Raw genomic sequence first — 26,841 nt, forward strand, 5'->3', positions numbered from 1 at the left:
TCAAAATGTGGGGGTTTCAACATCTCCTCGTTCACACTGTTGCCAGGTAGACTTGTCTGTAGGGTTAGGATCACTTTGTGTTACAATGTGATCACATGTCTGCGCAGCATGTGCTGTTCTCTGTGTTGTGTTGAAACAGAACGGCTGTCCTTAACTGACCTCTCAGAAAACACCTGTGAGAGTGTGTGTGTGTGTGTGTGTGTGTGTGTGTGTGTGAGAGAGAGAGAGAAAGTGTGTGTGTGTGTGTGTGTGTGTGTGTGTGTGTGTGTGTGTGTGTGTGTGAGAGAGAGAGAAAGTGTGTGTGTGTGTGTGTGTGTGTGTGTGTGTGTGAGAGAGAGAGAAAGTGTGTGTGTGTGTGTGTGTAGAGCAGCAGTTTGTCTATAGGTGGGCTCTTTGTTTTTGATTTCTTCTCTTCTTCTCTCCGTTCCAATGCTTCCCCCCTCTCCTATGCAGCAAGGACAAGTTTGGAAGGTTTGCAAAGTTTATCACCTTCCACTGATGAAACCCCACTTCCTCCACCCTTCCTCTTCCTCTTCGTCCTCCCTTCCTCTTCCTCTTCCTCGTCCTCGTCCCTTTATGATCTGTTGCTCCTCCCTCCTCTCCATGTCTGAATCTGAAGAGCTCCATCACTGTCAGTGTTTATGATGCAGCATCACATGTTTTCTCCCCATGCTTTATTTCAAAATAAGAGCGGCACACAAACATTAGCTCGCCCTTTCACCAGTCTGCAAAGCTAACGCAAAAACTATGTTAGACTTGATTTGAGAACAAATTATGTCCAGTTTGAGTGCACTTGTTGTAAGGTTAGGGTTAGGGGTGGCTGCAGTGTGATTCAAACCCTCTACACAACAGTGGTAGCTTCACGTTTATGTATATTTATTTCAAAATAAGAGTGTTTTTCTTTATTGTAGCACACAAACATTACACTTCATTTTGACACGTATGTCTATTGAAGTCTATGTAACCGACTACAATGAGTAAAAAACCTCTAGAAAGTGTTTATAGTTTAATGTATATTTACTTAAATATATATATGTTTGGGTAAACCATAGAAAGTATTGTTTGCCTGGACAATAATCCCCATTAACGTGTTAAAAAGTAATATTACTACAGGGTAAAGCCATACTTTATTATGCAGAATAACTCACTTTGTCACTATTTATTTATATCATATTATCAATACATCAATCTGTGATCACCTTTAATGTTACAGATGGAAAAGGTGGAGCAATCACATGTTTTTTTAAGTACTGCTAGGTAGCTTAACGTATAATAATACACAATAATCTACCCAAGAATCTCCCTGCACAGTTTGTTAAATTGGTTTGCATCGTTTCTGACGCTCCTGATGGAAGTCTGATCGTTTAATGTGTAGATTTTCATTGATATTTTCTAAACTGTGTACAAATGACAATAATAGCCTTAAATGAAACCATAGATAAAGTTTTGAGATGTGTGTCAGTTTGAGAGGTTATCTGGTATTTTGAGTGGAGACACGAGGGGGGAGGCGAGGTCTCCTCTAGTCCCTCACCCTTCATCCACCTCACCCCCTTCTCCCATCCATCCCCCCATCAGACCCCAGAGAGACAGATTATTGCACCGCCAGAAAACTATGTATAGAGATCTTTATGCTAACACAAGCACAGCCAATTCTGTTTAATTCTGTTAATAGCAGGGATGACTAATCAAACATTCAAAATGATTCAGGTATTCCAATATGAGTTATGAATATCTTTATCATGTCAATTCGGTCAAATATTCGAATATACATTTGCTTTCCAATTCCCATCCCTAGTTAATAGTAGATGAATTGGTGAGCTAGGTGCCGCTGCGTTGGCTGAACCAACGAAGAAGAAGAAGCCAGGTTTTTAAGTTGATGCTAAATAACAGAAGGTTTGCATGTTTTAGCCCATCAATGTTTACATCCCTGCTGCCAACCATCGTCCCAACACAGGTGCTCACCTTGAATTTCTTGTCTATTTGTTTACTGAAATGCTTCATCAGAATCTCCAACAGTCGCTGCATCACATCAACAAACTGTACGTCAGAAAAACAACACGGATGATTCGAAAGATGGGGTTTTAGAGTCAGAAATCCTGTCTTTGTGCAACAGCAGGGACATTTACTGACATCAGGTGGTGGTGGGAAACTCTGATATCACATCTACTGCCTGAACGCTAAAACAGACGATTACAACAATTAGATTTTCCCAAATCGTGGATGTTTGAACGTCCTACAATCACTTGAACGCACCACCGTGTGTCAAGAGTAATTACCTTTCCAGAGCTAGCATCATAAATTAAAGGGGACCTATCATGCAAAATGCACTTTTGTACGTCTTTTCTACATGAATATGTGTCCCCGGTGTTCCAGGGAACTCACCAAGTGTCAGAAAACACAACCCTCTCTATTTTCCTCCATACCCAAATCTCTAAAAAAGGGGCTGCAACGGATAAAAACTGATCCAGATTTGAACACTGTCCTGACGTCAGGACGGTGGCGCTACGGCTATTGGGCCAACTCCACCAATCAGGAGGAGACAGCCACGGCCATTGCCGTTCGAAAGCGCTGGAGACGCTGTCGTACATATGCCAGGCCTGTAGGTGGTGCTGTTCTCACTGAATCTGCCCTTGCAGAGCAGAGCTAAAAAAAAATGCAAATTGAGCGAAATGAGGCATGGCTAAAATGCATGATCTGTTTGGTATTTTGAAAACAGAAACGTATAAATATACCTTATATAGGTATGGCCCTACAATATATCATTTAAATATACCATGATAGGTCCACTTTAAGTAAGAAAGCATTCGATCAGTAGATTCCTGCACAAACTGTTTGTATTTAGACACCAAAGTGGAGCAAAATAAAAGACTTACGTTTGGGCTAAAATAGAATAAATGGGATTTTCTCATATTTTAAAAGATCGCTGGATGTTTTGAACGTCCTACAATCACTTGAACGCACCACCAAGTGTCCATAGCAATTACCTTTCCATCAGAAAGCATTCGATCAGTACATAATACAAATCAGTAGTCCAGGCCTGTATTTAGAGCAAATAAACCTTTTGAGTTTGGGCTCAAACAGATGATTCATAAATGGGATTTTCTCATATTGTAAAAGGTTTGAACGTCCTACAATCACTTGAAAGCACCACAAAGTCTCCATAGCAAGTAGCTTTCCAGAGCTAGCATCATAAATTAAGTCAGTAGTCCAGGCCTGAATTTAGAAGTTTGGGCTAAAACATGGAAACCTCTGTAGAGTCCCTTCAGAAATCAAACCGATGTTCTGTAATAACCAGTCGGTGTTTTTCACTCTGCAGTTCCCCGGCGTGAGTCAAAGGGTAAATAAATGTCGGTGTGAAGTAGAGCGAGGATTGTGGTTTTAGATCAACAACATCTTCTGATTCGTTAACAACCCCTCTTCCTCTCACACACCTGAACAGATTCACACGGGGGTCTCTGAGCCTTTTCACACACTCAAATTACTTGTTGATAGTGTCATGGACAGTCCCCATTAATCACAACAAACAGGAAATGGGGCATTAGCTTTAGCCAACATTGCTAATTTCCAGATGATAATAATCACCTTTTTAAAATCACAACACATCAACAGCATTAGTTATAAAGAAAGGATGAAAGACAAGTAGCTAGAGGCGAAAGGATATAAGAGAACACGCGTTACTACATACATGTCACATATAGCACATCACAATCACATCACAGTAATCAACGTGTAGGTCTTGTCCGGTGTGAGAGACGTTGGAGCGAGGAAGCATCTCTGCAGGTCCATTGATCTGTGCTGAAGTCATGTTGTTGTTCTCTGTGTCAACCCCCCCCCCTCAGTGTCCAACTGGGTGTGAGAGCCTGCAGTAATGGTGTTGGCTAGGTAGCTAGCATGTTTAGCTTGTCTTGTCCCCCTCCCTTTAGAATTTTTGTGGTGAATAGCTAGCATTTTTAGCATTTTTGCTTTCGGTTTAGCCTTTATTTTAATTAATGTTTTGCTACTTTGTTTAGCGTATTCTGCTTTTCATTAGGAAGCTAGTATGATTAGCCTATAGCGCTTGCATCGGATCCTTTCTTAAACATTTTTGGCTAGGTAGCTAGCATGTTTTTTTGGGGTGAATAGTTAGCATTTTTAGCCTTTTAGCTTGCAGTGTAGCACTTATTTTATTGTATTTATTGCTAAGTTGCTAGTTTGTTTAGCCTATTCTGCTTTTTTTGCCTCGGTAGCTAGCATGATTAGCCTATTTAGCTTGTCACCCTCCCATTTTAATTTTTGGGGTGAATAGTTAGCATTTTTAGCTTTTTTTTGCTTTCAGTGTAGCCTTTTGTTTATTTTATTCATGCTAGGTTGCTAGTTTGTTTATTTCACTCCGCTCAGAAGCTAGTATGATTAGCCTATTGCATTTCTTTATTTCTTTTGGCCAGGAAGCTAGCATTGTTAGCTTTTTTTGCTTGTAGTGAAGCCTTTTATTTATATGGCTAAGTAGCTAGCATGTTTAGCTTATTCTGTTGTTATTGGCTAGGTAGCTAGTATGATAAGCCTATTGCGCTTGCAGTGTAGCCCTTCTTTATTTTCTTTGGCTAGGTAGCTAGTATGGTTAGCCTATTCTGCTTTTTTTGACTAAGAAGCTAGCATTTATAGCTTTTTTGTTGTTGCAGTGAAGCCTTTTATTTCTCTCGCTAAGTAGCTAGCATGATTCTGCTTCTTTTGCCTTGCTAGCTAGTATGATTAGCCTATTGCGCTTGCAGTGTAGCCTTTCTGTATTTTTTTTTACTACGTAGCTAGCATATTTAGCCCTTTTCCCTTGTGGGGTACCCTTTTCTAGCTTATTAAACCTACTTTGTATCCCATGCTGATTCCTAGTCTCCTCCAGTTGGTGCTTTCCTCATAAACTCTTCAGGGATCATCCACAGTTGATGCTCATCAGTTAGCTGTAGCTTATCTGTAATTAACGGTGTGATGAAACTCTAAATCCTCGGTAGCAGAAACATCTCAGAGGGTTTAAAACGTGCTGCACAGACCACACCTTTGTCAACAGTGTGTAAACCTAATATGAGTTTACTGTGACATGCCTGACAACATTAATCTGAACGAGAGAGATTAGTTATTGTTTTTACATTTCCTGATTATTTGAGAAGAAATCCTTTTAGTGGGTTCAGTTCATTCTTAGAATAAGTGAGAAATGGATTGTTTGACAGCTGGAGAAATAAGAAACTGTAAATGTACGCAATCATTTATATCTCTGTTAGGGCCAGAGAACTAAGATTATTTGTACTTACCTCGTACATTATTATATACAAATGTGATCATAAACCAACACTTTTAAATATATTTATCATTTTATTACATAACAGTACAAACAAGAACATGCGTCTTTCTGACGGGTTGCCCATCACGGTCACTTTAGAGAAGGTGGGAATTGTAGTCTTTTATACTCTGTTGACTACAGATTACGTGGCCTTTCTTATAAAAACAAAATACTGGCTCTAACAGTGTGTCTCCACTCTCTGGAGGAAGTGAGTCCTCAGCAGAGACGGCAAAAGTACACACATCCTTTACTCAAGTAGAAGTACACACATCCTTTACTCAAGTAGAAGTACACACATCCTTTACTCAAGTAGAAGTACATACATCCTTTACTCAAGTAGAAGTAAACACATCCTTTACTCAAGTAGAAGTACACACATCCTTTACTCAAGTAGAAGTACACACATCCTTTACTCAAGTAGAAGTACACACATCCTTTACTCAAGTAGAAGTACACACATCCTTTACTCAAGTAGAAGTAAACACATCCTTTACTCAAGTAGAAGTACACACATCCTTTACTCAAGTAGAAGTACAGATACTCGTGTTTAAAAATACTCTGGTGAAAGTAGAAGTACTGACTAAACTTCTTTCCTCAAGTGAAAGTAAAGAGGGCTTTGAAATGTACTTCAGTAAAAAGTACCCATAACTAGCAGCTGTTTTAAAGAGTACCTGACCTCCCTTTATATTAATAGAACAATAATGTCATTGTTAGCTAATGAATGTTTCCATGCTGAACAACGGCAACATGACAACGTTTTCATTGGTCCCTCTTCTTTAGAGAAGACCAGGAAATGATGGATACACGGATCGTGTTCAAATCAATAGGCACGCAATGACTCTAAATAATAATGATCACGCCACCAAACACACATTCAAACTAAAGGAACCAGCCTGTTTGGGAAATGTGAGAAGTAGAAAGTAATAAGTAGTGGAGTAAAGTACTGATACCAGAAACATGTACTGAAGTACAGTCAGGAAGTATTTGTACTCCAATACTTCCCACCTCTGATCCTCAGAAAGTCTCTTCTGTTCCAGCCAATAAACATCCACTCTGTTTCTGGCACATGCATGCACCACATCCCCCTCACCATTCAAAACTACACTACCCATAATGCATCAGTGCTGTTGCTACCTACCAGACTTAGAGATATTAGTATTTAGAAAGAGCAGATAATAAAACAGGACTTTCTCTCAGTTTCTTTTCCTTTCTTCTGTTTCATTCAATCCCTTCTTCATGTGACCTCCATCACTGCCCACCATGCAGCTTTACTAACCAGTGATGGACCTTCAGTTTGAAACAAAACACACCCTCTTCTACTCTCAGTGGTTCTCCTCTCTGAGCTGTGGACCACCTCTGAGGATCAAAATAACACGATCATAAGATGCTCCAGATGTGGATCTAATCCAATATGTAGGAGAAATAAGAGATTCAGACACTAATTGACAAATCAATTAATGCTACGAGTCATTTTTCAGCCTCAAATATGGAGATGCTTTTATCTGATTTATATCTTAATAAAGCCAATGGACATTTTCAACCAACATACATGTTAAAAAAACATCAATTGATAAGGAACATATGTGTTAATTGCATCCCTTATATTGTTTAATGACCATATTAGTCTGTATCTCTGTCCACAGCTCAGCAGGTGAACCTCTGATCACTCTCAGGCTCAGTGTCTGACAGGAAACTGTTTTATCAAACATGGAGACACACGCTATCCTTCAGCAAAGCAACGTCTAAAGAGGCCACTTGCAATGAAGTGTGTGTGTGTTTCCATGCTTTCTATAGTCCTCCTCTAAATGTCAGTCATTTGAATATTTTACACATGTTTTACGATAAACAGTTTCCACTGAAGCACTTCCTGTCTCCCCTTCACATCTAACACCCCCCACCATGCAGAACACCTCAGATTAACGTGAATATAATGTTCCTGTGTTTCCCGTCGGTCTGTCCTCACTTCTCCTCCTCCTTCTCCTTCTCTCTCTCAGGCGTGTGGCGACCCCAAAGCCAAGCCCTCCTACCTGGTGGATAAGAACCTGGAGTCTGCCGTCAAATTCATCGTCAGGAAGTTCCCCGCCGTGGAGACGCGCAACAATAACGTACGTATTTATTTATATATATATTTATGTGTATTATACGCCTGCATGCACGTCTGCGCTGTGTCTGTGTGGGAAAGAGAGGAAGAGAACGGGTCAATTTAGTATAATTAACGTCTAAATATAAGGCGCTTTCTAGGGCTGTGCGATTATGGCAAAAATCATAGTCACGATTATTTTGGTCAATAATTGATATCACGATTATTAAATACGATTATTCATTGACTTTGAAAACATCCATTTATTGAACTATAAAACAAATACAAATAATAATTTGAACAGTATCTTTTTAACTGTTGATTACCCTGAACGTATAATTCAACTGAAAAACCAATACACAAATAAATAAAATAAATGAAACATTTAAATAAATAATAAATACCAATAAACAAGATCAACAAATATTTTGGAGCGCACTTCCACAAGCTACTAAACATATATAAATATGATAAATACAAATAAATTAGACTAAAATAAATTAGATCAAATATGTTGCACTGTCACAACCTAGCAAAGCAAAATAATCGTTTTTTTTCGATTATGTTGTTTTCATAATTGTGGCAGGCCAAAATCGTAATTGCGATTAAAATACGATTAATTGCCCTAGCGCTTTCACACCAAGTAGTTTCCCCAGGAATAGTTCCGGGTACTGAGTCCCCCCGAACTCTTTATTTCTGATGAACTAAGTACAGATCGCGTTCACACCGGAATAAGTCCCTGGGGGTGGATTAGGCAAATGAAGCCGCTGACGTCACTTCTTCTTCTTCTGCTTTGGGTTTACTGGCAGGCTGCAAACAACTTCACGGCGTATACTGCCACCCGGAGTCCCCGGCCGGAAGTCCCCGGAGTTTGGGAAGGCTTCAGTAGAAGCTGCTGGGACTCCCAGCAGCTTCTACTGAAGCCTTCAGAGGAAATCACCAGAACGCAGACACCTCCTCATCTCCACCGCTCCCATGTTTTATTTTGTGTTGCCATAAGTTAGTCTCTCTGCGTTTGTGCGCTGGGCGAATGCTAATGCTAATAATGCTAATGCCAGGATAATAAAATGGTGGCTTCACAAAAACTTTTCGAAGTTTTACGGGACGTGGTTTGCAATCCGCCCAGCCAATCAGACACAGGAACCTTTTCCTCCTCTCTAGCAGGCACTATCTGGGGGTGAAAAGGTTCCCGGAAAAAGGATCTAGTTCCAGATTTTTTTTGGTGTGAACGCAAAATCCCAGGAACTATCGGAACTATTCCTGGGAAAAGTACTCCGGTGTGAAAGCGCCTCTTGATATTTTTCTGCAGCTAATACCTGGAGAGTTTTGCAATGAAAAGTTAGGATTTAACGGCTTTATTGTGAAACACAGAAGCTTTGGAAAGAAAACCTGATCATAATAATAAGGCTAAAATAATTGAACGTTTTATATTTTTAAAATCATCAGTTTTTCAGTGAAAAGGGTAAATTATTGTCAGATTTTACTCAATATAATTTAATTTAGATATTTAATAGATTTATAACTTTGCAGTAGTGTAAAGAACAGAAGCTACTGATGAATATTTAAACATATATATTTGCTTTTAAAGTGTCTTTGAGCTCTGGGAAAAGTGCTATATAACCATTATGTATTATTATCAATTACAATATCGAGTTTTAAATATCAACACAAGGTAACCTCAGTTATTTAGTCTGCTTTAACTGAAACTGAATTACTCAGATTTTATTTAAAATAACTGAGTAAACAAAGCAGCTCCTCATTTTCTAAAGCTCTTAACAAGTGCTAAAGTAATTATACTTTTAATAGATAAATGAACATTTATTATGTATATTAGTTAAGTCTGTGTGTGTGTGTGTGTGTGTGTGTGTGTGTGTGTGTGTGTTGTGCAATTAATCGTATTTTAATCGCAATTACGATTTTGGCCTGCCACAATTACGAAAACAACATAATTTGCTTTGCTAGGTTGTGACACTGCAACATATTTGATCTAATTTTAGTCTAATGCATTTGTATTTATCATATTTATATATGTTTAGTAGCTTGTGGAAGTGCGCTCCAAAATATTTGTTGATCTTGTTTATTGGTATTTATTATTTTTGATATTATTTATTTAAATGTATCATTTATTTGTTGTATTGGTTTTCCAGTTGAATTATACGTTCAGGGTAATCAACAGTTAAAAAGATACTGTTCAAATTATTATTTGTTTTAAATTTCAATAAATGGATGTTTTCAAAGTCAATGAATAATCGTATTTAATAATCGTGATATCAATTATTGACAAAAATAATCGTGATTATGATTTTTGCCATAATCGAGCAGCCCTATGTTAGAGCCTGTGTGTGTGTGTGTTAGAGCGTGTGTGAGTTAATGTGTGTGTGTGTGAGTTAATGTGTGTGTGTGTGTGTGTTAGAGCCTGTGTGTTAGAGCCTGTGTGTGTGTGTGTGTTAGAGCGTGTGTGAGTTAATGTATGTGTGTTAGAGCCTGTGTGTGTGTGTGAGTTAATGTGTGTGTGTGTGTGTGTTAGAGCCTGTGTGTTAGAGCCTGTGTGTGTGTGTTAGAGCGTGTGTGAGTTAATGTATGTGTGTTAGAGCCTGTGTGTGAGTTAATGTGTGTGTGTGTGTGTGTGTGTTAGAGCCTGTGTGTGAGAGTTAATGTATGTGTGTTAGTGTGTGTGTGTGTGTGTGTGTGTGTTAGAGCCTGTGTGTGAGAGTTAATGTGTGTGCGTGTGTGTGTTAGAGCGTGTGTGAGTTAATGTATGTGTGTTAGAGCCTGTGTGTGTGTGTGTGAGTTAATGTGTGTGTGTGTTGTTAGAGCCTGTGTGTGTGTGAGTTAATGTGTGTGTGTGTGGTGTGTTAGAGCCTGTGTGTGTGAGTTAATGTATGTGTGTTAGAGCCTGTGTGTTAGAGCCTGTGTGTGTGTGTTAGAGCGTGTGTGAGTTAATGTATGTGTGTTAGAGCCTGTGTGTGTGTGAGTTAATGTGTGTGTGTGTGTGTGTTAGAGCCTGTGTGTGAGAGTTAATGTATGTGTGTTAGAGCGTGTGTGAGTTAGAGTGTGTGTGAGTTAATGTATGTGTGTTAGAGTGTGTGTGTGAGAGTTAATGTGTGTGCATGTGTGTGTGTTAGAGCGTGTGTGTGTTAATGTATGTGTGTTAGAGCCTGTGAGTTAATGTGTGTGTGTGTGTGTGTGTGTGTGTGTGTTAGAGCCTGTGTGTGTGAGTTAATGTATGTGTGTTAGAGCCTGTGTGTGTGTTGAGTGTGTGTGAGAGTTAATGTGTGTGCGTGTGTGTGTTAGAGCGTGTGTGTGTTAATGTATGTGTGTTAGAGTGTGTGTGTGAGAGTTAATGTGTGAGCGTGTGTGTGTTAGAGCGTGTGTGAGTCAATGTATGTGTGTTAGAGTGTGTGTGTGTGAGTTAATGTGTGTGTGCGTGCGTGTGTGTGTGTGTGTGAGTTAATGTGTGTGCGTGCGTGTGTGTGTGTGAGTTAATGTATGTGTGTTAGAGCATGTGTGTGTGTGTTAGAGCGTGTGTGAGTTAATGTGTGTGTGTGTGTGTGTCCAGTGAACTAAAATAAATCATTGATCATCAAATTTTTCTTTCAGCTTCATTGTTAGCTTAGCTCGTAGCTTCTGGCCTTTGTGTTGATGTCAATGTGTCGTTTAGCAAACAGCTGTGTGTGTGTGGATATTTTGGAGTGTGTGTTTTCGTGTGTGTGTAGCTAACTGCTTTATTGATATCCCTGTGCTCAGATTGTCTCTTACGTTGTTTTCTGCTTTGTTTCTGTGTTTGTCGTGCATGCTAAACTTGGCTTATTCCGGACTTGTGCTTTTTGGTAAGTTTTTGTATCTCGTATTTAAGTTAACCTCAGTTGTGTAAAAATGTAATGTTTTTTGGAGTGTGTTTTTTCCGTTGCTCCGCTTCCTCTCGCTCTCTCTCTCCATCACTGTGTGTGTGTGTGTGTGTGTGTGTGTGTGTGTGTGTGTGTGTGTGTGTGTGTGTGTGTGTGTGTGTGTGTGTGTGTGTGTGTGTGTGTGTGTGTGTGTGTGTGTGTGTGTGTGTGTGTGTGTGTGTGTGTGTGTGTGTGTGTGTGTGTGTGTGTGTGTGTGTGTGTGTGTGTGTGTGTGTGTGTGTGTGTGTGTGTGGTGTGTGTGTGTGTTGTGTGTGTGTGTGTGTGTGTGTGTGTGTGTGTGTGTGTGTGTGTGTGTGTGTGTGTGTGTGTGTGTGTGTGTGTGTGTGTGTGTGTGTGTGTGTGTGTGTGTGTCCTGCGTGTGACCTGCTGGATGCCTACTGATTGGCTAAGAGGGCTTTTAAAAAGTGACTGACTGTCTGCACCACGGAGAGTTCAAAGCAAATATACATATTTATATCTGACAGATTATTACCTCATAGCGATGGTATCTGTACTGGATCTGCCACTACTTCAGATAAATAAAGAGACACATTAATACACAATTTAAAGGGGACCTATCCTGCAAAATGCACTTTCTGATGTCTTTTCTACATCAACAGAAAATAAAACCCTCTCTCTTTTCCTCCGTACCCAAATCTCTAAAAACGGGGCTACAACGGAGCTATCAGAAACAATGCCCGACTGTTTTGGACGTAATATGGTCGGTGTTTACATTAGCATCGCTAACACTCAGAGCTAACCTGTACTGGAGAGCATGTGTGTGAAGAAGCAGGAAATAAAAAGGAACTCACCTTGTGGTATAACCGGCAAGAGAGAAAGCCTTTGAGCTCCATACTGTTTCAGAGACAATCCTTGATAATCCATGATATGGCGTTTCATCACGGCAGCATTTAGTTTAGACGGTAGCTGCCGGGTCCCGCATGAGCTCAGCCCCCTCCTTTTATTTTTTAAAGCTTTATACACAAATCAGCACTTTAGAAACAGGAAGTGAAATAGAGGGATATGAGGCATGGCTAGAATGGGTGACCTGTTTGGGGTTTGGAGCAAAACACTTCATAGACATGTTTTTTATATATTTGTATATATCTGAGACCTATGCTATGCTATTGCTATAGGTGACCTTTAATAGATGAGTTACCTCCTTGGTGCAGCAGCAGCGTCACACACTCTTCAAACGTTACATTTCTTACTTTTTTCCACTTTCTCTCAACAGCTATGTTTTTAAAACACACACGGCTGCGGGGTTGAGTCCACTATCCTTCTGTCATTTAAACACAAACTGCTTCTCATTAGATGATTCTGCATTACAGCTGATTCAAAGTCTTTGTATCTGGCTTTTCATCACTGACTCAACATATTTCTGATTCCTTAAAAACTCAAACAAAGCTGGACCGATTTTTACTTTGGTCAAACATTTGTTTTCCCTTTATTCGTTGTTCAATCTGGTTTACAGCCGAGTGTACAGCCGGACTCAAAATGTAATATTCAAAATGTACGGAAGAGCATTAGGGAAGAAAAAAATGTAAATTCTTACCAAAAGTGAATTTTAGTTTTAGTACTGACATTAAAGTTAGAATTCTCAGAATTACATTCAAGTTTTTGGGAGATTTCTTGTTTTTTCAAAAAAATCTCAGAATTCTGACTTTTTCTCAGAATTTGCACTTAAATCTCAAAACAAAAAAATCACCTTTTCAGATTTTTTTTTCCTTTTTTCTGAAGATTAGTCACAAAAAGTCTGAATTCTTAGATTGGAGTCACATTTCTGGCTTTTTTTTCAAAAATCAAGCAAATTGAAGGTTTTTCAGAAAATCTCAGATTTCTGGCTTTTTCTTTGACGGTTTACTTTAATCTCAGAAAATATGTCTGTGTTTATCTTATAACTGAACAATTCAAATATATAAACATTTTTTTTAAATCTCAGAAAAGAAAAAACATCTGAAATTTGAAGTCACAATTATGACTTTTCTTTGCACTTTCTCTTAGAATTTTGACTCCTCACAACTCACAAATTCATGTATGTAATTTATTTCAGAAACCCTTTTTGTTATATTCCATGTTACATCCCGATAGCAATGAATATATTAAATGCTTTGACAATAAATACATAAAAATTCATCTGTGGAAGCCGTGGCGCTGTAAAAAGCACGACCAATCATCTGAGCCGACCCGGCTAAAATAACTGGATGGCCTACCTGCCTGTCAGCCTTCCATCTGTGCACAAACTTATCTCGTGCCCTCATAGAGAGGCGAAGTCCCTCCCTTCCGGGGGAGCTCCATGGGACCTTATTTCGGAAAAAGTATGTATTGAAGTCAATGGAGAGAGAAAGATTATCTTTCGATCCCGTTTGAATTGAGCCATGAATTACACATATGATGTTTGTCAATCTAAAAGATAATAAGTCAAAAAAATAAAAAAGTGTCGTAAAACTGTGAAGTAACACTTTTTTTTGTGTGAAACCGCTCAATGAACTCCATCTCCCGTCTCGCACCACACACCCAGACGGCCGTCACGTTGGCACATTTCACTTCTTTCTTTCAGAATGAGGCGGAAAGTATTAAACGAGGTGAAAATCACTCCAAGTCTGGGCATGTTGAGAGCTGTGCATACACACAAGGGGAGTGAGTCGGTTCCTAAGAGCCAGCATGCGGGACCGGGACTCTGGGATTTGTAGTCTTTCTAGTTGCGTATTTTTCATAGTCTTATATTTCAACAGTTTTACGACAAACTGTGACTTTTTTTTACATGGAAATTATTATTTAAGATTGACAAACATCATATGTGTAATTCATGGCACAATTCAAACAGGATCGAAAGATAATCTTTCTCTCCCCATTGACTTCAATACATACTTTTTCCGAAATAAGGTCCCATGAGTCGGAAGTAGATGGGCGGGACTTCGCCTCTCTATTGGTCATGTGTGTGTTGGGGGAGGGGCTCTGTAAGGAAGTGGCAGATTTTTTCCGGCTGTGTATTTTCAAATTCTAGCGCACTCGAGCTGGTTTCTCCAAAATGACCTACCCCACCTTTAAATAATTATATTTTTTCATTTCTGAGAAGTTTATTTTGAAAATCTCAGAATTCTAACTTTCACTTTTATCAAAACCTTTTTTTTTAAATCGGGCTTTTTGTGTTTTTTCTGAAGATTAAAGTCACAGTTTGTTTTTTGTGTCTGCTAATTCGTTTTCCTGAGAATCTCAGAATTCGGAGATTTAAGTTATAATCTTTTCAAATCTCAATAAAGCACTTCCCTCATCCTCTCCCGTACAAATGAACATGTTCTACCAAAGTAAAAAGACTCTTTGAAAGCAGGTTTAAATCTCCCTCGTGTCGTCTGTGTCTCTGTTTTTATTCATTAAGAGTTGAACCAGCTCCATTTCCACTCAATTATTCAACAGCTGTTTCTCATTTATACCCGTTTAATGTTAATTTAGTCAAAATGAAGAGAAACTGTTATTAATGAGAACAGAAACTCTATTGATCCATGAAGGGAAACTGTAATTGGTAAACATGTAAGAACAACTGTTTCTTTTACTCATTTTTGGATACAAGGTGCTTTGAATTAGTTTAAAACATGCCCATCGTATAGTACATATATGATATATATATATGTTACTCAGTGATGTGTGTGTAACTGTGTGTGTGTGACCGTGTTTACAGCAACAGTTGGCTCAGCTGCAGAAAGAGAAATCGGAGATCTTGAAGAACCTCGCTCTCTACTACTTCACCTTCGTAGACGTCATGGAGTTCAAGGTGGGAAACACACACACGCACACGCACGCAGACACACACACAGACAGACACACACACACACACAGACACACACACACACACAGACACACACACGCAGACACGCACACACAGACACACACACACACACACAGACACACACACGCACGCAGACACACACAGACACACACACACACGCAGACACACACACACATGCAGACACACACACAGACACACACACACAGACACACACACAGATACACACACGCAGACACGCACACACAGACACACACACACACGCAGACACACACACACACACACGCAGATACACACACACACACACACACACGCAGACACACACACAGACACACACACGCACACAGACACACACACGCAGACACACACACACACAGACACACACACACACACACACACAGACACACACACATGCACACACAGACACACACACACACACACAGACACAGACACACACACGCAGACACGCACACCACACACACACACGCAGACACGCACACACAGACAGACACACACACACACACACACACACACACACACACACACACACACACACACACACACACACACAGTTAGGAAACTCTCCCTGGTCACCAGTTTGAGCTTCAATCTCAGGATCCATGCATTTGTGATCCTCTCCAGAATGGAAGTAGTCATCACATACAGAGCATCAACTAGTTCCTGAACAGTGTCCTTCACATGCTGATATCCAAGAGAGGGAGTTACACAGTCACAAGATGGAGGAATAGAAAGCAGTATTCAATGTTTACTTCAGATTAGCTCCACGTCAGAAATGATCATGCTTGTCATATGTCTATCTCCATAGAGGCTGAATCATCATGTTAATCACATAGCTATCATATGCCTCAAACAGTCCTGATGCTCTTCTAGGTAATCACACATCCTGTCATGTTCACAGCTACAGTTGGGATACCTTTGTTAGCATGTTACTCTCATGTTGGAAGAGGACATTCAGTGTTTCCCCAACACACACACTCTCTACATAGTACTGTAAAGGATAATAAGGTGTGGATTCTAATGAAGGTTTGTATCCACCAACAGGACCATGTGTGTGAGCTGCTGAACACCATCGACGCCTGCCAGGTGTTCTTCGACATCGTGAGTTCAACAAACACTGCGTAGAAACATCTGTATTTGATTGCATTGCATCATACGTGTGTAACTCATTTTTATCAACCTTCGTGTTTCCTGTCAGACGGTGAACTTTGACCTCACTAAGAACTACCTGGATCTGGTGGTGACCTACACGACTCTGATGACCATCCTGTCGCGAATCGAAGAGAGAAAAGCCATCATCGGACTCTACAACTACGCTCACGAGATGACGCACGGAGCCAGGTGACTCACACACACACACACACACACACACACACACACACACACACACACACACACACACACACATGTAACACACTCCATGTGTGAGCAGTTAAAAGGTAGGCGGTGGTTTCTATATTAACCGTGGTTGTGTTTGTGTCTCAGTGATCGGGAATACCCCAGGCTGGGTCAGATGATCGTGGACTACGAGAATCCTCTGAAGAAGCTGATGGAGGAGTTTGTTCCTCACGGGAAGGTAGGAACGCAACGTTAGCCACCTTTAGCTTAGCGGTGGTGACGTGAAGTCATGTGACCGTGCTGTAGTTCCTTTATAGCCCAACATTAGCCTCCTTTAGCTTAGCGGTGGTGACGTGAAGTCATGTGACCGTGCTGTAGTTCCTTTATAGCCCAACGTTAGCCACCTTTAGCTTAGCGGTGGTGACGTGAAGTCATGTGACTGTGCTGTAGTTCCTTTATAGCCCAACATTAGCCACCTTTAGCTTAGCGGTGGTGACGTGAAGTCATGTGACCGTGCTGTAGTTCCTTTATAGCCCAACATTAGCCTCCTTTAGCTTAGCGGGTGGTGACGTGAAGTCATGTGGACCGTGCTGTAGTTCCTTTGTAGCCCAACATTAGCCACCTTTAGCTTAGCGGTAGTGACGTGAAGTCATGTGACCGTGCTGTAGTTCCTTTATAGCCCAACGTTAGCCCACCTTTAGCTTAGCGGTGGTGACGTGAAGTCATGTGACCGTGCTGTAGTTCCTTTATAGCCCAACGTTAGCCTCCCTTTAGCTTAGCGGTGGTGACGTGAAGTCATGTGACCGTGCTGTAGTTCCTTTATAGCCCAACATTAGCCTCCTTTAGCTTAGCGGTGGTGACGTGAAGTCATGTGACCGTGCTGTAGTTCCTTTATAGCCCAACGTTAGCCACCTTTAGCTTAGCGGTGGTGACGTGAAGTCATGTGACCGTGCTGTAGTTCCTTTATAGCCCAACATTAGCCACCTTTAGCTTAGCGGTGGTGACGTGAAGTCATGTGACCGTGCTGTAGTTCCTTTATAGCCCAACATAGCCACCTTTAGCTTATCTGGTGGTGACGTGAAGTCATGTGACCGTGCTGTAGTTCCTTCATAGCCCAACATTAGCCTCCTTTAGCTTAGCGGTGGTGACGTGAAGTCATGTGACCGTGCTGTAGTTCCTTTATAGCCCAACATTAGCCTCCTTTAGCTTAGCGGTGGTGACGTGAAGTCATGTGACCGTGCTTGTAGTTCCTTTATAGCCCAACGTTAGCCACCTTTAGCTTAGCGGTGGTGACGTGAAGTCATGTGACTGTGCTGTAGTTCCTTTATAGCCCAACATTAGCCACCTTTAGCTTAGCGGTGGTGACGTGAAGTCATGTGACCGTGCTGTAGTTCCTTTATAGCCCAACATTAGCCTCCTTTAGCTTAGCGGTGGTGACGTGAAGTCATGTGACCGTGCTGTAGTTCCTTTGTAGCCCAACATTAGCCACCTTTAGCTTAGCGGTAGTGACGTGAAGTCATGTGACCGTGCTGTAGTTCCTTTATAGCCCAACGTTAGCCACCTTTAGCTTAGCGGTGGTGACGTGAAGTCATGTGACCGTGCTGTAGTTCCTTTATAGCCCAACGTTAGCCTCCTTTAGCTTAGCGGTGGTGACGTGAAGTCATGTGACCGTGCTGTAGTTCCTTTATAGCCCAACATTAGCCTCCTTTAGCTTAGCGGTGGTGACGTGAAGTCATGTGACCGTGCTGTAGTTCCTTTATAGCCCAACGTTAGCCACCTTTAGCTTAGCGGTGGTGACGTGAAGTCATGTGACCGTGCTGTAGTTCCTTTATAGCCCAACGTTAGCCTCCTTTAGCTTAGCGGTGGTGACGTGAAGTCATGTGACCGTGCTGTAGTTCCTTTATAGCCCAACATTAGCCACCTTTAGCTTAGCGGTGGTGACGTGAAGTCATGTGACCGTGCTGTAGTTCCTTTATAGCCCAACGTTAGCCACCTTTAGCTTAGCGGACTAGTGAGATGCTGCCTTCAGGATCAAACACAGAAATACGTCATCCCTGCTCTATAGGCACATTAAGATCAGTCAGAGTGAAATAAATGTCCTGCTCTTTTATAACGAGGGTTTTGAATAAATGTGATGAAAGTCTGATGCAACATGTGATCATCTACAGTTACTTGGTTTTGAATGTGTAATTGATTCCTCTCTCCTCCTTTAGTCTCTGTCGGATGCGCTGATCAGTCTTCAGATGGTTTACCCTCGCAGGAACCTGTCAGCTGATCAGTGGAGGAACGCCCAGCTGTTGTCTCTGATCTCTGCTCCGTCAACCATGCTCAACCCCGCCCAGTCAGACACTGTGAGTGAGACTCACTTACACCCAGAGGGAACACTTTAAATTCAAAGTCAAGAAGCGACTCATGTTTCAATATTAGAATAATGAATAATTAAGATCTGATCGTGTGTGTCTTCAGATGCCGTGTGAATATCTGTCTCTGGACGCTATGGAGAAGTGGATCGTTTGTGAGTAAAATGGTTTCCCTTTCATCCCATCAACACTCATGTTTGTTACCAGCTCTTCGGGGTTAGCACATTGTCAACACATTTTTAGAAAAGTCCGAATTTTGAGATTTTCAGGAAAAAGTTAGAATTGCGGCAACAAATTCTAAGATTTGAGATTTTCAGAAATAATTAAACATTTTGAGATTCTCAAAATAAATCAGAATTTTTAGATTTTCTAAATAAATCAGAAATGTTTGATTTTCAAAATAAATCAGAATTTTTAGATTTTCAAAATAAATCAGAATTTGGAGATTTTCAGAAAAACGTGTCATTTTGACTGCAGTAGGACAAATGTGTGTTTTACAGTAAACATTCTTCTCTCTCTCTGCAGTCGGCTTCATCCTCTGCCACTCGGTGCTGAACACCGACGCCACGGCTCTTTCTCTGTGGAAGCTGGCTCTGCAGAGCTCCACCTGCCTCTGCCTCTTCAGAGACGAGGTATTCCACATCCACAAGGCTGCAGAGGACCTGTTCGTCAACATCAGAGGGTAAGACTTCTAGTGTGGAGAAAGCTAAATCGTGAGCGGAAACGGCATTTAAAAAAAAAAAGTAAAATGGATTTTCTTTTCCGAAGAAAATTTGGAGATTTTGAAAAAAATGTCTTCCAACATCACAGTTTTATTTGTTTTCCCAGCCCCCAAAGTACAAGTAAACACTACTAAACGTGGTAGTTTGGTTTATTTAGTTGTTTCCTAACACCACCTCTTCTTGTGTTTTCCAGGTACAACAAACGCATCAATGACATCAGAGAGTGCAAGGAGCAGGCTCTGTCTCATGCGTACGTTCTTTATTCACCTTCATCAAATATAACTTCCTCTTTGTCGCTCGCACACAAAACATACTTCATAGTTTATTTTACTCTAATTTAAGTAATACACTATACCACCTTAAAGAGCTATAGAAATATATATTTCAATCTTTTTCAAAAAATCTCAGAATTCTGACTTTATTCCCAGATTTTAACTTTTTTCAGATTTGGACTTTTTTCAGATTTTGACTTTTTTCTTGGTTTTTAAATTTTTTTTTTAAATATCATATCTATAATTTCTCAGCATTTGCAAAAATACGTTCATCCTTTAGTCACTGATCCCTTCATCGAACCCCAACTGGGATTCTCCTTCCTCTTTGTCGCTCGCACACAAAACATACTTCATGTTTTTCATGATTTGTTTCAGTCTCATCTCTGCAGCCTCTCAGGCCTCCCCTCCTTCCTCTCTTTATCCCTCCTTCAGTTTCTTCTCCGTCTCATCATCTCTGCTGTTATCCTCATGACTTATTCCCTCTCCCCCTTTCATCTTCTTTCTCCTGCCATCCCTGTCGTCTTCCTCCTTTGTCCTCCTGCAGATTGTCCTGAAAGTGTCAAAGCAGCGTTTAATGTGTGCTCTGATGCTCTGTTTCTCTGCAGAGGCTCAATGCACCGAGAGAGGCGTAAATTCCTCCGATCGGCGCTGAAGGAACTCGCCACTGTGTTAGCCGACCAGCCAGGACTGCTGGGCCCTAAGGTAACAGTCAGAGTATTTAGAAAAAATACAGAATATTAGAACAAAGCCAGATTTTTTTGAAAAAATACAGGATTTTTTGAAAACATGCAGAATTTTGGGGGAAAAGTCAGAATTGTTTATATTTTCTGAAAAAGTCAGAATTGTGAGATTTACAAACCAAATGTGAATTTTGAGATTTTCAAAAAAAAATGAATTGAGGGAAGGACATTGAATTTTGGTAGAAAACTTTCTAAATAAAGTCTGTTGAGCTCTGAGCCTGTTTTTCAGGTCTCAGGCTCGAAAATGACATTCCCAGAACAAATGACCATATCTTCCCTTCTAAAAGGGTTAGATTAATAATCTTTTTTCTCAAAGTAATGATAAACCTGTGAGTTGGATGTAGAAAAGTCAGAATCAATATAGATGTTTTTTATTTTAAAGAAAATTCAGATTTTACATAGTAAAAAACTGTAAATTATAGTGTCTGTCCAAAAATTATTTTTTACTTATAGTGAAAACTACCCTTGGATGATGGTAAGGTAGACTAAAAACAAGTGACATTTTACCTTTTTAGAGAGATTTAGCAAAAAGAAACCACTTCTGGGGTCATTTGGGTGGATTTTCCATATCTCTGGCCCCCCTTGCTTGATTTTGATGGTTGACACCTCTTTCTGACCGTTAGAGCCAATAGAATCGAAGGGGGAGTCCCCCACACACACGTTGTGAAGAGAAGAGGTGGGGGCTTCGCGCATGCAGTTTTGCATCAGAGTGAACCTATCTCTAGCTTTGACATCTGGAAACGGAAAAGCAGTTTTATTGCTTATGGATTATCAGAAATCATTTCAAAGGGACACAGACACATTAGATTAACCTATGGATTAACTTCAGCAGCGCTTTTATCATTTTAATGCCATTGAAGACCACTTTGGAGAGACTACAGAGCCAATGTAAAAATGTTAGCATTTTTAGCTACCTAGCGTCACCTGTTTTGATGTCTGTTTTTGTTTATAACGTCGCCATTTCGTATAATTCAGTGGTAATGTCGGTGTCAATAGATTCTGTGTCACCTCACGATGTGAATCGATGTGTTGGATGTGGTGAAAAGATAAATAATAAGGTTTTGTGAGTGATTTTAGGTGCAGTAATCTGTTAGCATTTTTCGCTCGTTGCTAATTCAGAGGCTCAGTGTTAGCATTGTGGGTTTTCTTTTGAAAAATAAATAAAGATCAGTTAGATGAGTTTCTTCCCGTTACATGGATATAAAACATTCAGTTTATTAAATGAACATGCCCTCAGACACTGTTTCCTGCAAGATGTTGCGGGAGGGCGTCGGTACCGGGGTCTCTCGGGCTTAACAGGTTAAAGGGTTCTAGAATATATTTAAATCTGTTTCAGAAAATCTCAGATTTCTTTCTCCAGATTTTTATTATATGAATATTTTCAGATATTGACTTTTTTTCTTGGTTTTTTCATATTTTGACTTTTCTGAATTTCTGGGGGAAAAAGTCAGAATTAGGAAATTTTACGGCATTTTTTCTCAGAACTTTGACTTTTTCCAAAAGCTGAGATGAAATTTGGAATTTTGTGATTTTCAGGAAAAAAATGAAATATATTTTCATCAAAATTCCCAGATTTTGACTTTTTTCTCAGCATTTGCAGTTTTTCAGCTTTTTCTCATATTATGACATTTTTCTGTGATTTTCACTTTTTCGGAAAAAATTGAAATGTTTTTTTCTCAGAATGTCATTTTTGACTTTTATTGCAGAATTCAGATTTCTGAAATAATTTTCAGATCTAGACTTTTTCCTCAGATTTGGTGAATAAAACTTCAGGATATATAGTCCGAGTTCTTGTAAATAAATGCCTTCTTTTGACAGTCACAAATACCAAGAATCTGACTTTAATGGGATATAAATGAGAGAAAATGAGAGTTCTCCAGATTTGAGAGGAATTTAATTTCCGTTGATCAAAGAAATAACCCTTTGGGAGTCACATAGGCTGAGTGTAGGCCTCACCTCTTTTGAGTGGATATAACGTCCTGTGTGTAATACCTCCTTGAATAACTCTACATATATTTCCCAGATTTATCACTTTTTAAAAGCCCAGTGGGTTCCTCTGGCCAGATGGAGTCCTAATGAATTTATAACAGAATATACTGAAACATATTGCTCACTCGGTTCACAGAAAGCTTCCAGAAGTTCTTGGTGATTTATCTCAGAATCATTTATCTTGGGGAGTTTTTGACATTTCCATTTCCCTCCATATTTCTGTGTTTCTCCCACTAGGCGTTGTTCGTGTTCATGGCGTTGTCGTTCGCTCGAGACGAGATCATCTGGCTTCTGCGACACGCCGACAACATCCAGAAGAAAAGCACAGACGACTTCATCGACAAGTATGCAAACACATGGACACAAACACAAACATGTACACAAACTAAGGGGTGCTTATACAGTCCTGCAGAGACGTGGTATTTCTGTAGAGGACCCTGAAGGCAGCATCTCCCTGGTTCTTCAAAGTCTTATAATGCTGACTCATGCCAGTGTTTTAGGTCTCATAATGCTGACTCATGCCAGCGTTTTAGGTCTCATAATGTTGACTCATGCCAGCGTTTTAGGTCTCATAATGCTGACTCATGCCAGCGTTTTAGGTCTCATAATGCTGACTCATGCCAGCGTTTTAGGTCTCATAATGCTGACTCATGCCAGCGTTTTAGGTCTCATAATGCTGACTCATGCCAGCGTTTTAGGTCTCATAATGCTGACTCATGCCAGCGTTTTAGGTCTCATAATGCTGACTCATGACAGCGTTTTAGGTCTCATAATGCTGACTCATGCCAACATTTTAAGTCTCATAATGCTGACTCATGCCAGCGTTTTAGGTCTCATAATGCTGACTCATGCCAGCGTTTTAGGTCTCATAATGCTGACTCATGCCAGCGTTTTAGGTCTCATAATGCTGACTCATGCCAGCGTTTTAAGTCTCATAATGCTGACTCATGCCAGCGTTTTAGGTCTCATAATGCTGACTCATGCCAGCGTTTTAGGTCTCATAATGCTGACTCATGCCAGCGTTTTAGGTCTCATAATGCTGACTCATGCCAGCGTTTTAAGTCTCATAATGCTGACTCATGCCAGCGTTTTAGGTCTCATAATGCTGACTCATGCCAGCGTTTTAGGTCTCATAATGCTGACTCATGCCAGCGTTTTAGGTGTCATAATGCTGACTCATGCCAGCGTTTTAGGTCTCATAATGCTGACTCATGCCAGCGTTTTAGGTCTCATAATGCTGACTCATGCCAGTGTTTTAGGTCTCATAATGCTGACTCATGCCAGCGTTTTAGGTCTCATAATGCTGACTTATGCCAGCGTTTTAGGTCTCATAATGCTGACTCATGCCAGCGTTTTAGGTCTCATAATGCTGACTCATGCCAGCGTTTTAGGTCTCATATGCTGACTCATGCCAGCGTTTTAAGTCTCATAATGCTGACTCATGCCAGCGTTTTAGGTCTCATAATGCTGACTCATGCCAGCGTTTTAGGTCTCATAATGCTGACTCATGCCAGCGTTTTAGGTCTCATAATGCTGACTCATGCCAGCGTTTTAAGTCTCATAATGCTGACTCATGCCAGCGTTTTAGGTCTCATAATGCTGACTCATGCCAGCGTTTTAGGTCTCATAATGCTGACTCATGACAGCGTTTTAGGTCTCATAATGCTGACTCATGCCAGCGTTTTAGGACACATAAGTACATTTCATCCTTAACTTCTCATCCAGTTGTCAGCGTGTGTTTCTTTCGTATTAACCCTCTTCTCTGTGGTGTGTGTGGTGTGTGTGTGTGTGTGTGTGTGTGTGTGTGTGTATGTGGTGTGTGTGTGTGTGTGTGTGTGTGGTGTGTGTGTGTGTGTGTGTGTGTGTGTGTGTGTGTGTGTGTGTGTGTGTGTGTGTGTGTGTGTGTGTGTGTGTGTGTGTGTGTGTGTGTGTGTTGTGTGTGTGTGTGTGTGTGTGTGTGTGTGTGTGTTCTCTGCAGACACATAGCAGAGCTGATCTTCTACATGGAGGAGCTCCGAGCTCACGTCAGGAAGTACGGCCCGGTGATGCAGAGATACTACGTCCAGTATCTGTCTGGCTTCGATGCCGTGGTGCTGAACGAACTGGTGCAGGTACGAACACACTGACATTCATTTTAGTATGCACCACGACACCAAGTCAAATTCCTCGTACGTGTCCAGCTATCTGGTGATAAACCTGATTCTGATGATGGTTGAAGCCAAAGCAGATCAAAGGCCACATTTGGGCGTCTGTTGAACGCTCAATTAAAAGTTTTTTGAAGACACCTTTTCCCATAATGCACCTGTCTCTGTAACCAGTTTTCTATCTTCTGTTTCAGAACCTGTCTGTGTGTCCAGAGGACGAGTCCATCATCATGTCTTCATTCGTCAACACGATGACTTCCCTCAGCGTCAAACAAGGTGACACATCACTTCTTATCATTTATCTTTCATTTAGTTCATGTGTGTGTAAGGTCAAGTGTGTGTGAGACTGAGTTAAGTGTGTCAGACTGAGTTAAGTGTGTGAGACTGAGTTAAATGTGTGAGACTGAGTTAAGTGTGATTTTAAGTTGTGTGTGATTGAGAGGTAAGATGTGTGATTGAGAGGTAAGATGTGTGATTGAGAGGTAAGATGTGTGAGTCACAGTGTGTGATTGAGTGTCTTCTGGTGCTGTGTGTTTCAGTGGAGGATGGAGAGGTGTTTGACTTCAGAGGCATGAGGCTGGACTGGTTCAGACTGCAGGTGAGTGACACTTCTGCTGATTTAGTGATTTAAAAACAGTTAACATTTTGATCTCAACAAGACTGGACCCTGCTGTCTGTCTGGGTTAGGGTCCTTGGAAGTGTTTGAAATGTACCTTGAAAAAGCTGTTAAACCCCTGTGTTAATACTTCCTTCTATAAAACTGTGTGTGTGTGTGTGTGGTGGTGTGTGTGTGTGTGTGTGTGTGTGTGTGTGTGTGTGTGTGTGTGTGTGTGTGTGTGTGTGTGTGTGTGTGTGTGTGTGTGTGTGTGTGTGTGTGTGTGTGGTGTGTGTGTGTGTGTGTGTGTGTGTGTGTGTGTGTGTGTGTGTGTGTGTGTGTGTGTGTGTGTGTGTGTGTGTGTGTGTGTGTGTGTGTGTGTGTGTGTGTGTCACACAGGCGTACACCAGTGTGTCTAAAGCCAGTCTGGGCATCTCTGATCACAAAGAGCTGGGGAAGATGATGAACACCATCATCTTCCACACCAAGATGGTGGACTCTCTGGTGGAGATGCTGGTGGAGACATCAGACCTGTCCATCTTCTGGTGAGACACACACACACACACACACACACACACACACTACAGGGTGATCAGATGCATCCTCTTATTAAACGACTACTTACTAAAGAAATCTACAAATTTGACGCAACAAGTTGATTTACAATTATTTATTTATATCTAGTGTTTTCTTCCTGTCTTAACCTGTGTGTGTGTGTGTGTGTGTGTGTGTGTGTGTTCAGTTTCTACAGCCGAGCGTTTGAGAAGATGTTCCAGCAGTGTTTGGAGCTTCCCTCTCAGAGCCGACACTCCATCTGCTTCCCTCTCCTCTGCACACACTTCATGTCCTGCACACACGAGCTGTGCCCCGAGGAGGTACACACACACACACACACACACACACACACACACACACACACACACACAGCCTTTTGCTAAATGACACTTTGACATCGTCACAAAGGCTAGAAGTTACGAGCAAGGCTAACACTGAAGCTGAAAGACAAATTTGATGAGCAATGATTTATTTTAGTTCACTGGACACACACACACACACACACACACACACTCACACTCACACTCACACTCACACACACACACACTAAAACACACGCACTCACTCACACACACACAGTTTGACATAAGCCAGAGGCTAAGCTAACAAGTAAAGCTAAAAGAAAATGTGGGTTTGTATTGATGTAGTTTGACACACACACACACACACGCACACACACTGACACGCACACACTGGCACGCACACACGCACACACACTCTCTCCTCCTCTCTTATTAACGCTGAGTGTGTTTCCTCCTCTCAGCGTCACCACATCGGCGACCGCAGCCTCTCGCTGTGCAACATGTTTCTGGACGAGATGGCCAAGCAGGCGAGAAACCTGATCACTGACATCTGTACTGAGCAATGCACACTGAGTGACCAGGTACACACACACACACACACACACACACACCCAAACACACACACACACACACACACACTCACACTCACACTCACACTCACACTCACACACACTCACTCACACAAGGTTATTCAAATCTTTGATCTCATCAAACACCAACAGGTTGATTTGTAACTCAGGAGTTTTT

At 41.0% G+C, this 26,841-nt stretch overlaps 1 protein-coding gene across 4 annotated transcripts in view; it reads left to right on the forward strand.

Annotated features, from left to right (window-relative positions):
- The window catches only part of nckap1 (NCK-associated protein 1), a gene marked incomplete at its 3' end in the record, with an annotated part of 34,317 nt that overhangs the window by 6,827 nt on the left and 649 nt on the right, over window positions 1-26,841 (forward strand). Inside the window, 18 exon segments of one of the 4 annotated variants that reach the window (XM_034122597.1) lie at window positions 454-471; window positions 7,303-7,413; window positions 14,955-15,047; window positions 16,122-16,178; window positions 16,276-16,418; window positions 16,563-16,653; window positions 18,629-18,766; window positions 18,882-18,930; window positions 19,301-19,457; window positions 19,691-19,747; window positions 20,375-20,471; window positions 22,736-22,842; window positions 24,477-24,609; window positions 24,837-24,918; window positions 25,182-25,240; window positions 25,637-25,782; window positions 25,980-26,112; window positions 26,556-26,675. In XM_034122597.1, the coding sequence (XP_033978488.1) occupies window positions 454-471; window positions 7,303-7,413; window positions 14,955-15,047; window positions 16,122-16,178; window positions 16,276-16,418; window positions 16,563-16,653; window positions 18,629-18,766; window positions 18,882-18,930; window positions 19,301-19,457; window positions 19,691-19,747; window positions 20,375-20,471; window positions 22,736-22,842; window positions 24,477-24,609; window positions 24,837-24,918; window positions 25,182-25,240; window positions 25,637-25,782; window positions 25,980-26,112; window positions 26,556-26,675 (1,791 nt within the window). 4 annotated transcript variants of the gene reach the window in all.

The sequence above is a fragment of the Trematomus bernacchii genome, unplaced genomic scaffold, assembly GCF_902827165.1.
Source record: "Trematomus bernacchii unplaced genomic scaffold, fTreBer1.1, whole genome shotgun sequence".
In the NCBI taxonomy this organism is placed as follows: Eukaryota; Metazoa; Chordata; class Actinopteri; order Perciformes; family Nototheniidae; genus Trematomus; species Trematomus bernacchii.